The sequence below is a fragment of the Tachyglossus aculeatus genome, chromosome 2 (assembly GCF_015852505.1).
Source record: "Tachyglossus aculeatus isolate mTacAcu1 chromosome 2, mTacAcu1.pri, whole genome shotgun sequence".
Lineage (NCBI taxonomy): Eukaryota > Metazoa > Chordata > Mammalia > Monotremata > Tachyglossidae > Tachyglossus > Tachyglossus aculeatus.
In genome coordinates this window covers 108360583-108374878 of record NC_052067.1, presented here as the reverse complement: position 1 = coordinate 108374878, position 14296 = coordinate 108360583, and the positions used below count along the sequence as shown (strand labels likewise).

Below are 14296 nucleotides of genomic sequence, written 5' to 3'. Positions count from 1 at the left end.
CTGACTCACAGGGTCTGTGCTCTTTCCACTAGGTCATAGAGCTTCTGAAATGGAAGGCAGTGTTTGCATGCAAAGCAACATAATAATGTCATGAGTAACGTTATGGGAAAGACCGTTTTCAGCCATCACTGCTGTGTCACCACTAGCAGGCAGACCTTCATCTGACAATGGCAGCACCTTCACAGTTAATTCCTTGGGGCAAGCACAGCAATAAATCCGGAGCATGACTGACTGCACCCCAAATTGTCCCAGGCCACTCAATGTGGCAGTGGCAAGGTGGGGACATGACTACTCCCCATGGAGTTCCAGTGGGGAAAGAGGCCCCCTGCTTATGCCCAGAACCCTACACACTAACAGAACAGGAATACAGCGACAGGAATGCCAGCAGGGGGGAAAAATTGACCCCCACCACCACCACCCCTTTTTTTTTCCTGGAAAAATATCCCACCTTGGCTTCACTGACCCTGTCCTCTCCTGGTTCTCCTCCTATCTCTCTGGCTTCTCAGTCTCAGTCTCACAACCTCCTCCTTTGCCTCCCATTCCCTAGTTTTGGAAGTCCCTCAAGGCTCAACCACGGCTCAAATCCCCTTCTCTTCTCCAACTACACCCACTCCCTACACCTACTCCACACCCACTCATTTGTCCCCATAGCTTCACCTACAATTCTATGAGAATGAGTCCCAAATCGACCTCTTCAGCCCTGATCTTTCTCCTTCTCTGCAGTCTAATATTTCCTCTTGCCTTCAGGACATCGCTACTTCATGTCTCACTGGCAACTCAAATATAGCATGTCCGAAACAGAACTCTTTCTTCCCACCCAAACCCTGTCTTCCCCTTGACTTTTCCATCACTGTAAAGAGCACCACCACCCTTCCTGCCTCATAAGCCTGTAACCTCGGTGTTATTCTCGACTCATCTCTCTCATTCAACCCACATATTCAATCTGTCACTAAATCCTGTCAGTTCAACCTTCACATCACCAAAATCTAACTTTTTTTCCCATCCAAATTTCTACCATGTTAATAATAATAATGATGATGGTATTTTGTTAAGTGCTTACTATGTGCCAAGCACTGTTCTAAACGCTGGGGTAGATACAATCAATCAATCAATCAATCATATTTATACAAGGTAATCAGTTTGTCTCACGTGGGGCTCACAGTCTTAATCCCCCTTTTACAGATGAGGGAACTGAGGCACAGAGAAGTCAAGTAACTTGCCCAAAGTCACACAGCTGGTAAGTGGTGGAGCCGGGATTAGCACCCACGACCTCTGACTCCCAAGCCCTTGGTCTTTCCATGAAGCCATGCCAAGCACTTATCCTATCCTGCCTTAACTACTGCATCAGCCTTCTTTGTTGACCTCCCTTCCTCCTGTCCCTGCCCACTCCAGTCCATATTTCACACTGCTGCCTGGATCATTTTTCTACAAAAATGTTCAGTCCATGTTTCCCCACTCCTCAGGAACCTCCAGTGGTTGCCCATCCACCTCCACATCAAACAGAAACTCCTTAATATCAGCCTTAAAGCACTAAATCACCTTGACCCCTCCTACCTTACCTCACTGGTTTCCTACTACAACCCAGCTCACACACTTCACTCCTCTATTGCCATCCTACTCCCCGTACCTCTATATCATCTATCTCACCACTGACCTCTCGCCCCTATGCTGTCTCTTGTCTGGAAGGCCCTCCCTCTTCATAGCCAACTGATGGTCACCCTTCCCACCTTTGAAGCCTTACTGAAGGCATACCTGCTCCAAGAGGGTTTCCCTGACCAAGCCCTCATTTCCTCTTCTTCCACTCCATTCTGCACCACCCCACAACTGGATTTTCACCCTTTATTCACCCCTCCCTCAGCCTCACTGTACTTATGTACATATCCATAATTTATTTGTTTATATTAATACCTGTCCCCCCTCTAAACTTTAAGCTCATGGGAGGGAATATATCTGCCAACTCCATTATACTGTACTCTCCCAAGGGCTTGGGACATAGTCTGCATACAGTGTCAAACATATACAATTGATTGATTGAATAGTTTATCATCTTGCCTCCTCTGATAGTCCCCTTCCAAATTCCAGGGGCAAAGCGTGTGAGCACTGACTGCCCACTCTGTCAGCAAAAGCTGTGGGGATGAAGCTAATGGCATCATTACTGTGGTTCCAAGCTATGAAATGTATATTTATTCCACTATTGCAGCCACCCCTTGGCCATGCACGCCACACACAGATTGGATCTGAGACTCTGGCTTGCACCCTGCTAACATATGACTTCCGTTCCACCACAAGCTTTAAGAAAGGCAGCATGGGGAAGTTTTTTTTGACCAGTTAGGCAAGTACTTGGTGATACTTCTGAGAAAAAAATAACAATACATTTTTACCATCCCAGCGACATGAGTACTCCCCAAGAGAGAAGGAAGAAAGTAAAACGTATATTGCAAAGGAAACAACTTCAATTGTTGGCAATTATCTGATTAAGTAAATTAAGTTGCATTGAGTAAATAACATCAGAAGTGGTCATTAAAATTTGCAAGTAAATTAAAAACTAATCGAAATTTGCTTTTTGGTCATTAGAATGAAGATAAAAGGGGAGATAATATTCCCTGGCAATCGAGTTCACATGTTTTTTTTTTTTTAAAGAAACAGCCATTTCTGATGTTGGTTTTAATTTTCACTCCAGGGCTGGTTGGCTCCTGGGTGTTGCCTGGATTGTCTAGGGGAGACCCTCTTGGCCGCCAGCCATTTCTGGCTCACAGTGTGACTTGATTCAGCATGATCTTTGTTCAAGAGCACTGTTTGTCATGATCACAAACATGGTGGGGGGACTGGGAGCAGGTGGAGGAACTGGGGAATTCTGAACCTTGTCTGTCTGAACTCAAACCAACTCCTCCGCTCCAGGTTGCAATGAACATCACATACCTGTTTGTATTTTTCAAGTGACACCTGCCGGGAATGGTGGATCATTTCTTGGGTGTTGCTGGCCTTAATGTGTGAAATTAAAGAAAAAAGTGGTCACTTTTTGGCATGAAACAATATCCCTACAGAAGATTTACCCAGTAAGCTGGAAGTTTACTATATGCTGTCCCCTCAGAGACAATTGATATGCAGTTCACATCCTGAAAAACATGTAAATTAAGCCTTAATAATGATAATGTTGGTAATTTTTAAGCGCTTACTAAGTGCCAAGCACTGTTCTAAGCCCTGGGGTAGATACAAGGTAATCAGGTTGTCCCACGTGGGGCTTACAGTCTTCATCCCCATTTTACAGATGAGGTAAATGAGGCACAGAGAAGTTAAGTGACTTGCCCAAGGTCACACAGCTGACAAGCAGCAGAGCTGGGATTAGAACCCATGCCTTCTGATTCCCAAGCCTGTGCTCTTTCCACGAAACCACACTGCTTCTCCAAACATAGTCACAACAAAAAAAGAGAAAAAACCATTTTTCTACCTCATGGTTGCTGTTAACTTCTCTCTTCCCACTGATATAGATATGTGTGAACAGGACTGCTCAGCCTCTTTGTCACCATCTCTCCCCAGAGAATATTGCCCATCTCCTTTCAGAGGGAATTTTTCATGGAATCCTTGTCTGTCTTGTCTAATTCAGGTTTCAGAAAGCCCAAGGGTCTGGAACCAGATTGGATTTGATTCTGTTCAGAGTTCTTTCCAATGACTTCATAACCTGGTATTTATGACACTGGGCAACACATCATGAGCAAACCTTGTTAATTGCTCAGAATATTCTCCTAAATTAATGAACAGTTGCCAGATGACCCAATTTCCTCCTATTTTCTCTTGTACAAGTGTCTCATATCAGTCCTCTTATTCTGACCCTCACACCCCAAAACTGCTCTACACTTCCACCATTCCTGGACCAGAGCTCACAATGAGCTTGTTATGGGCAGGGAACATGTCCGCTTATTCTGTTGTATTGTACTCTCCCATGAACTTAGTACAGTGCTCTGCACATAGTAAGTGCTCAATACGACTGATGGATTGATTGAATGGCCAAGCCAAGTGGGAACCAGAGCAGGGCAAGAAGAGACTTGAATGAAAATGTGCATGTGTGCGAGAGCAGGTGTGTGAAAATATGCATGGATGTACATTTCTGTACATGTGTGTAAGCATGAGTGAGAGTATTTGCATAACACAGTATGCATGAAACCTGTATGATAGAGAGTATGTTCATGGCCTAGTGGAAAGAGACTTAGCCTGGGAGTCAGAGGACCCTGGTTCTAATCCCACCTCTGCCACTTGTCTGTGGTGTGTGACCTTAGGTAAGTCACTTAACTTCCATTTCTTCATCTGTAAAATGTGGATTTAATACCTGTTCTGCCTCCTACTTCGACTGTGAGCCCCATGTGGGACAAGAACTGTGTCCGTTCTGTGTATCTACTACAGTGCTTGATTCATAGTAAGCACTTAATAGATATTATTATTATTATCATCATTACTATTGGGAGAATTCACCATTTGTGTTGCCACTCTCACTCTGGATGCTATTTGGAAGCAGGAAACACTTCCACTGAGGGAGCAGACAGTTCATGAGGGCCAATCCCAGCAGCATGGAAGAAGTTTGGGAGAAGTGGCTGGAATCCTACACTGTTGCTGTGCTTCCTCACTAAAAAAAAAAAAAAAAAACAGGTCTTCAAAAAACTTTACAAAGAGTATAAGCGAAATAGGGGCACAAGTGGATCAGCAGCCCCCAGAAATGTCTGACTTCTGGCTTTAATGACACATAGGGAACTGACACCACGTGCTGGAACTGAATGATAAGCAGGGAAGCGATCCAAACCTGAACACCCGTACACCGCGAGACAGAACAGATTGGGGATAGGAATCCCTGAGGAATACTAAGAGTATTCTAGGATCCAGACTTCATTTGGAAAAGAACAAAGTTTCCTCCCTTTCAAGCAATGAATATGGCAATGCAACCCAATTCTCTCTTGCCTGGTTGAGTCTGAAGTCAGACAGCATGGAGCAATGATACCTGAGAGACCTTCCTGGGCCATCTCAATTGGGTGTGTGAAATACAAAGCCTAGTAATTGCCACTTAAAAGCTGACACTATTCACTGCTTCACTGCAGAACTACCTACCAGATGTGTAACAGCCATATTAGCTGGACGATTACTGTTACTTGTTCTTTTCCTAGGTTCTTACCCCATATAAGGGTGTAAAAATGTGTTCCAGATGCAGGTTGTAGGGCCTAATTATTCACCCAGTAGGTGCTTGATAAATATTCAAAAGGAAGAGGAATATGGGGTCAAACCACAAGGCTCAATTATTTTTATTTAAACCACAGTAGGAAAAACAATGATTCTGTTGCTCCAGGAATATTTTAGGTTTCTACTGGGAAAGAGGGGAACCATACTCTGCATGTTTTTCTCACCAGGAAATAGGACACTGTCTTGTCTTTTTTTTCTCGATGTAATCCTGTGCCCGTCTGCTGGTACAAGATCTAGAGAAGCAGCGTGGCTCAGTGGAAAGAGCGCGGGCTTGGGCGTCAGAGGTCATGGGTTCTAATCCCAGCTCCACCTCTTGTCAGCTGTGTGACTTTAGGCAAGTCACTTAACTTCTCTGTGCCTCAGTTACCTCATCTGTAAAATGGGGGTTAAGACTGTGAGCCACACATGGGACAACCTAATGACCTTGTATTCCCCTCACACCCCGCCAACACTTAGACCAGTGCTGGACACATAGTAAGCACTATGATTGATAGATGGGTGAAACCTATGTGCCCGGTTGGGACTGGATTATCCCAGGGGCCTATGGGGTTTAGACCCCTGGCTCCAGAGGGCCTGCTGGAATTCGGAAGCACCACCCATTAAAAAAAAAATAATGACATTTATTAAGCATTTACTCTGTGCAAAGCACTGTTCTAAGCACTGGAGAGGTTACAAGTGATCTGGTTGTCCCACAGAGGGCTCACAGTCTTCATCCTCATTTTACAGATGAGGGAACTGAGGCACAGAGAAGTTACGCGACTTGCCCAAAGTCACACAGCTGACAATTGGCGAAGCTGGGATTTGAACCCGTGACCTCTGACTCCAAAGCCTTTCCACTGGGCCATTCTGAATTCTCACTGTGGGTAGTGCCACTACCACACATGCCTCCTCCTCCCAACTACAATTCCTACCATTTATCACTGTTTAACATGCCCTTGGTGCTGCTGCCACCAGCATTACCTTCCACCATCATGGTGAATTGGAACAGCCTCTTCCAGACCCCAGCTATGGGGCATGGAGTGACCAGGCAGCCACTCACCCCACTCCCCCCACCACCAACACCACCATTAAAATATGTGCAGCCACAGGGAAGGGGCTTGTGTATGGTTTTCTTTAATTGAAGCATTTTGCAGATAGGGCCTGAGAGTGCTGTGATCTGGGTTATTTGAGGAAAGAAAGAGTTACAGTTCATTCATTCATTCAATCGTATTTATTGAGCGCTTACTGTGTGCAGAGCACTGTAGTAAGCACTTACAATCACAGGTCATGGTGAGCAATGGGTTGGGAAATGGAAGAAGCAGTGTGGCCTAGTGGCAGTTAACAAATACCATTATTATCATTATTATAAAGCACAGGCATGGGAGTCAGAAGGACCTGGGTTCTAATCCTGCTCTGACACTTTTTTTATGGTATTCGTTATATGCTTACTATATGTCAAGCACTAGTCTAAGAAATAAGGTAGATACAAATCAATGAGGTTGTACACAGTTCCTCATGGAGTATGGCCTAGTGGATAGAGCACAGCCGTGGGAGTCAGAAGGACTTGGGTTCTAGTCCCTGTTCCACCACTTTTCTGCTATGTGACCATAGGCAAGTCACTTAACTTATCTGTACCTCAGTTGCATCACCCGTAAAATGGGGATTGAGACTGTGATCCCCATGTGGGAATCATCCTTCTAAACTATAAGCTAGTTGTGGGAAGGGAATGTATCTGTTTATTGTTGTACTCTCCCAAGTGCTTAGTACAGTGCTCAGCACAGGATAAGCACTCAATAAATGTGATTGAATGAATGATTGTGGGACATGGACTGTGTCCAACCTGATAAGCTTTTATCTACCCCAGCACTTAGAACAGAGCCTGGCACATAGTAAGTGCTTAACAAATACCATTTTAAAAGTACAGAATAACTGAATATTGGCTCAGTTCTGCTACTGGGTGACAATACATAAACTTGCAAGCAAGAGCTGAGGGTTACATAATTATATCTTGAAAATATTGTTTTCTGGAGCTGGAAAATTTGAGTCGAGATTATGTCTCATGCCTTTTCTTTCAATCTTCTTCACTGCTTTTTTTTTTTTGTTTACAGCATATAACTTCTTTCCCTTCATAAAATCTCTCAAATAAATTCATTCTTCCCCTTCCTTCTTTTGGTATCTTGCATCCCTTTCATAACCCTCTTATTTGCAGAAACGATCGAATAACTTTATGTTTAATAGCTCTAATTGGGAAAGGGTAGCAAGTCACATAAACATATTTTACCATTTACAGGAAGTAGGTCAACCCTGAAAATTAGCTCACAGCTACATAGCTGGAAAGAAATTAAAGCGGGACTGAAAGAACCAGGCTGTAGGCAGAGAAAAATATTGAAGTAAAACTGAAAATACGGAACTCAGATCTAACAATCCGTAAGTTACTCTGCCCACTTCTGATCAGGTGTATGATCCCAATGGCATTACCAGAGTGGGGTGAAAGGGGCAAGGCTTGTGAGCAGCCCTCCCCGGAGAAGGTAGCATGAGGTAGAGGCAAAGCAAAGATCATGGGGAGCTTTTGGGGTCAATCCATTCTCCTTCCTATGCCCTGCTCTGCAATGGGGCACAATCTGCAAAAATCTTCTTAAGGCCAGGACACTGTTTCATCAGAATGACCTAGGCAGTGGAAAAGAGCCCGGGCTTTGGAGTCAGTGGTCATGGGTCCAAATCCCGGCTCTGCCAACTGTCAGCTGTGTGACTTTGGGGAAGTAATTTTACTTCTCTGTGCCTCAGTTCCCTCATCTGTAAAATGGGGATTGACTGTGAGCCCCCCTTGGGACAATCTGATCACCTTGTATCCCCCCAATGCTTAGAACAGTGCTTTGCACATAGTAAGTGCTTAATAAATGCCATCATCATTATTATTATTATTATAATTCATTCAATCGTATTTATTGAGCGCTTACTGTGTGCAGAGCACTGTACTAAGTGCTTGGGAAGTACAAGGTGGCAACTTAATGTTCTGCACACAGTGGGACATCATAAATTCTGCTTAATGACAGGGAATGACAGTGTTCAATAAGGGTTGACCTGAGAATATTTTTTGTGAGTTTAGAGATTTCTTTAAAAATCTATCTGCAAGACTGAATTAGATGCATGTAGTACCTTGGCTAAGATTTTTTCCATCATCATCATCATCAATTGTACTTATTGAGCGCTTACTATGTGCAGAGCACTGTACTAAGCGCTTGGGAAGTACAAATTGGCAGCATATAGAGATACAGAAATTGATCAATAAAACTCCAGAAACCTTTCTTTAAAAAGGCACCATTTAATATTCAAAAGAGCACTTAGTATACTTACACTAATTTCTAGTACTGAGAATCATCAGAGACAAATAGACAGGATAACAGAGAGATATAGGAATATGAAAGGACATAGAAACAGCCTGTCATTTATTGGATGTATGCCTTCACTTTTCCCCTTCTTCCTACTCGTGATGAAGTTGGAGTCCTTGAAAACTGCTGAACTTTTATTACTGTCCCGGTAGCTATTTGTGGAAAGCCAAAAAGTAAATATCCAGAGACTGGGAACATTAATCACATCTCAAACAGAAATGCCACAGCTAAAAATAAGGTACTAGGATGATTCCCCAAATCAGAAATCATAGAATCTAATAAGAGAAAATGATTTATCATGATCGGTATCACTTTATCATTCCTGTTTCCTCTTTTGCCAGTAAATTAATCAATGAATAGATTTATCTCCCCATCTAGACTGTAAGCTCCCTGTGGGCAGAGAACATTTCTACCAATTCTATTGTTTTATACTCTCCCAAGTGCTTAGTACAGTGTTCTGAACACAGTAAGAGCTCAATAAATGTGATTGATTGATTAACTGATTGGTTGAGTGCCTACCGAACGCTAAGTATTATACAAAGCGCTTGGGAGAATATTGTACAAGAATACAGGATCTCTGCCTCTAAGAGAGTGCAATCTAGAAGAGGACACAGACACTAAAATAAATTACAGATAGAAAGAAGAAAAAGTATTAAAAAGTGTACATAAGTCCCATAGAGGGTTACAATTATTTAAATTATTAGGCGCTGTGGAAGTTCTTAAGTGGCATGCTGGACAATATCAAGTAAGGAGATTAGAAGTCAACCAGGAAAGGCCTCCCAGATTTGATTTCATAAAGGGCTTCGAAGATAGGAAGATGGATAAACTGACTGATTAGCAGGGGAGAGTGGTCAAACAGGGGGGTAGACAAGAGCAATAGGTATGTGGCAAGAAAGATGAGAACAGGACACTGAGAATAGGTTACTTGGAGAGTAACAAAGAGTGCCCACTGGAGTGAAATGGGAGGAGAGAGTGGATAATTGATGGATTGATTGATTAATAAGTAGGAGGGAGTGAGCTGATGAAATGTTTTAAGGCTCAAGTACCCAGGAGCCTTAAAAAGGAATGCTTATCAAGTGAAATGAATTTGATTTAATTTATTTTACTGTCTGTACACCCAGGGAAGGAAGCCAGGTTAAACAAAAGAGTCATTACCTTGTAAATGTGGGTGCTTATCTACAGAGCTGCCATATAGGCAAGTCTAGGAGGCAGGCAACCATGGTTACTCCCATTTTACATGGGAGAACCAGGTTCAAAAATATAAAGCAACGTTCCTACCCACTAAGAGCTTACAGTCTGCTGATATTTATCTACTTATTTGTCCCAGGCATCAGGGCATTGCCTGGAGAAGAGAGTGGGAAAGAGAAATATAATAACTTGGACCCAGAGAAAGGGGACTTAGACCACAAAGAATCATCCCACAGCACACTCAATGAGGCCCACTGAACATTCCTGTTTGCCCTTTGTATCAGTCCAAGCTTAGAGGGGGCTAATTCATCCCTATTTTTCAGGTGGAGAAATTAAAGTACAGAAGTTGAGTCACTTACTTGGAAAACTCGGCAGTCAGGTTGAACTAAAGTCATGGCTTGGATCTCTAGTCTCCTCTGACTGCATTTGACTTCCTCCAAAACAAGGGCTGGAATCCTGCTTCCCAATGGGCTTAAAGAGATTCCCAGAGGTACATGCTATTCTGTTCTCTACTGGGGCTAAAGTTCAAAGAGACGCTTGCTATTGGAAAAAACAGACACTAAGCATGAACATTCACACTGTTACCATATGACAGAAGATCCTGTCTTTGGTCAGAGCTTGGACTTTAAATTAGGTCAAACACCAGAAGAGGGAAGAGAATAGCAGATTCTTTAATGAAAATGGAGAGGAGGTTTCCATCTTAATTTTATAAACAACACTGGGACTCTGACATCAGCCCTGGGCACTCTCTGGGGATAAATTTCTTGACCTAGTTTTGTGGGGGATTTAAGGTTAAACCTTAAAGATTTGATGGAAATCTTCAATCAATCATTTTACCAGTGGAAAAAGAATATTAAATTTGAGCTATCAAATTTTTGCCAATATCAGCATTGACCCAATAGTAACATTCAATAAACTCCTGGGCCACCTTATGTATCTTAGAAAAGTGAGTAAATTTCAAAGGCAGAGATGCATTCATCTTATCAAAAGAAATTCCACATCTCTCGTGGGTTTGTCCCTAAGACTGTCACTGTAAGGTAGTTTGAAAACTAAGGTCATAGTTCATCAGGTAACCTTCATTAAGGACATAGAGTTTGTGGTCTTGGGGGTTGTAGTTGATACCTGTCAGTTTTTCTAACATTTTATCCATAACTATACTCATTCTTCCCTCTTGCCCAGTGTTCGTGTCATAGGTGTAAAAAATTTCATCTTGTCTGGTGTTGACTTCACGAGTAGCATACAGAACCCCACATACAATGAAGGCATTGGAAACAGATGGCTTATACTGCCTAGTCTGCCAGGTGCTTAACACCTCCAGTGTGGTGTCATTGAGTTTACTTATCACAATATTACCAGTGCTGGCTTCAGTGGCGTAAATCACCCACAATCCACTTTCATCCACTGCGAGGTCTATATCTTCCCAATTTACACCAGCATAGGAAAAGCGGTTATTATAAGCAGCATCTGGGAGAGACTTCCGGACAACTATGGTGTTGGTGGTCAAGTTAACCTTGGCAATATCTCTTGAATTGTAAATGTGGACATACATAGAATTCTTGTACACTGCTGTGCCGCTGCCCTCTCCATAGGAGATTCGGTTATCTCGGGGATTTTTATTCAACAGTAAATCATCCCTGGTGTTGTGAAGCCTGTAATACTCCAAGATCCTCCCATCTGTGTTCAAAGGGGCAATCCAATAGAGAGTTTTCTCTGGAGTAAGTGAAGAGTAATCTTTGCCCCAGGCACCATACTTGTAGGAAAACCCTCTCCAGTTCAACTGAATTATGGTAGGTTTGCTGATGTTTACGACACCACTGTGATTACAGCTACCTGTAAGTAAGGGAAAAATAAGGAAAGCATTAGAGAAGCAGCGCGGCTCAGTGGAAAGAGTCCGGGCTTTGGAGTCAGAGGTCATGGGTTTGAATCCCGGCTCTGCCAATTGTCAGCTGTGTGACTTTGGGCAAGTCACTTAACTTTTCTGTGCCTCAGTTACCTCATCTGTAAAATGGGGATGAAGACTGTGAGCCCCACGTGGGACAACCTGATCACCTTGTATTCCCCCCAGTGCTTAGAACAGTGCTTTGCACATAGTAAGTGCTTAATAAATGTCATTATTATTATTATTATTTTCAAAATGTGCCAACCACAAAAGTGTTTCCCAGCAAAGGTTTTAATAACAGTGATGGTCTAGGGCAGCATTATTTGGAGACCTGGGATCAAGTCCTGGTACTGCCTGGCTCATGTGAGTGAGGACCACCCATGACCTTAACACTGTGTAATATCCCTGCCTGTCTACTCCCTCGTTGTAATCTGGGTCCTGGTGGGAACCGGACTGTCCAGGACGAGATGAGAGAGTGCCAGTAGCACCGAGCAAGCCTTTAGCACTGTAATTTCTGTGCAGGTTCTTAGTTCCAAAGTCTCAGGTCCAAGGGTCACCCGATCATTCTAATGGGTGATGCTGTCATACAAACAGTGGTTCTAGTTCTACAGTTATTGACACTTCACAGCCCAGAAAAGCCTCTTTGAAAAATACCGGTAATGTCTGCTTGACTAAGATAGGACAAAAGTGATCTGTTTTCTCATTTGTTGCCTTTCAATATCCATTGAGACATTAATAATATAAAGGGACTGTTTTCATTATTAAGGTTTTCTAGATTGCTCCAAGTGTTGTTTTAGTTCATAGTTTTAATTTACTATTCTCTGCTCTTCCCTTCCAGTCTTCCAACTTCCACAATCAATCTACTTCCAAATTCTGTCAGGTCTTCCTATACAACAACTCCTGGATCCCTCACTTTCCACCAACCCAAACAGCTACCACCCTGGTAGAAGCCCTGGTCACAATCACAATTAAACAATTGTACTGCCCTCCTAGTTGTTCTTCCTGCCTCCATTCTCTTCCCTTTCAATTGCTATATTGATCATCTTACTGAAGCAACTCTCAACTATGTCTCTCCACTCCTCAAACTCTTCGCTCGCTCCCTGTGTCCCTCTACATCTTACACAAACTCACAATTGACTTCAAGGCTCTCTACTAATTCACCCCATCTTATCTATCTGCTCTCTATGCCCACTATTCTCCAATTCACCATTTTTGTCCTTCCAAGCCAAATGTCTAGCTGAACTTCATATCCTGCCATAATTTCTGTTGGTATTTTACTAATTTGATAGCTAGAACTCATTCCAGGACCTACCAAATCTTAGATTTCCAAAAAAGAATATAGTCAGTTTTCCTAATAGCATGTGTTTTCCCAAAGTGGAACATAGCATGAAATCTTTAGGGAACATTCTTCCAACAATACGTGTCTGTCTAATTAGAACTAGATGAGATTTTGGATGAAATGGCTTTGCTCTTCTATGTGGCATCAGTCAATTGTGGTTATTATAACATGAGTTTCCCTCAATGGAGAATCCTGAAAAACATGACCCCTGTGCTATAGGAGAGCTGACTGTATTATTATTTACAAAATCATTCTGCTCTGCCTCATGAAATGCTCAACCTAGTCTATCTAAATAACACAAAAGCAGATTATCCATACGATATAAAAGCCCATTTACTTGAAATGGTCTGAAAGATTGAGGCCAAAGTGAATTTAAGGACAAATATATAGGTGTAGACTTAGTGGAATTCAGGTCAGATTCCAGAAAATCTGTAGAGAAGAGCCAAGATACTGGGGAAGGATCATAGTCCGTGTGCATTAGTCCTACAGCATGACTTGGGTTATGCATGTGGCCTTCAAAGTTCTGTTCATAATTGAATCTCTTCCAATTCTTAGAGTCCATGACCTTAAGCAAATGGAATTCAGCCATTTTCCCTATAACTACATAGCCCATTTAATAATCATTTTCTGTCCAAGACCTATTTCAGTCTTTCTCTTAGTACATAGTAGAGGAAATCTAATTAGCAAAATATTTATGATCTTCATCACTTGATGCAAACTGGAAAGGGAGAAAGTGCTGCCCTAGTCACACTGTACATTAGCTGTAAGTACATGAGAAGCAGCGTGGAAAGAGCAAGGGCTTGGGAGTCAAAGATAGTGGGTTCTAATCCCAGCTCCACCACTTAGCTGTGGGACTTTGGGCAAATCACTTCACTTCTCTGTGCCTCAGTTACCTCATCTATAAAATGGGGATTAAGACTGTGAGCCCCACTTGGGACAACCTGACAATTTTGAATCTATCCCAGCACTTAGAACAGTGCTCGGCACGTAGTAAGTGCTTAACAAATACCATCAGTATTATTATCGTTATTATTACATTGCATGCAGAAATGTTACTTTCCAAGCACTTAATACAGTGCTCTGCACACAGTAAGTGCTCAATAAATACGATTGAAAGAATGAATGAATGAATGAACTGTACATGCAACTTGAAGATCATGATTCAATCAATCAATAAATCAATCAGCAGTATTTATTCAGCGCCTACTGTGCTGATCATTGTACTAAATTTTCTGGTGAGTACAAATGGAGGCATAAAACACAATCCCTTCTCTCCTGATTAACAATCTAAATGGAAAG

At 42.4% G+C, this 14296-nt stretch overlaps 1 protein-coding gene across 1 annotated transcript in view; it reads right to left on the bottom strand.

Annotated features, from left to right (window-relative positions):
• Positions 1-9210: 9210 nt before the first annotated feature.
• Positions 9211-14296, bottom strand: part of OLFM4 (olfactomedin 4) — a 31367-nt gene continuing 26281 nt past the window's right edge. The window contains exon 5 of the mRNA XM_038742657.1: positions 9211-11609. Within this exon, the coding sequence (XP_038598585.1) occupies positions 10807-11609 (803 nt within the window). The 3' untranslated portion in view covers positions 9211-10806. The remainder of the gene's footprint in view (positions 11610-14296) is intronic.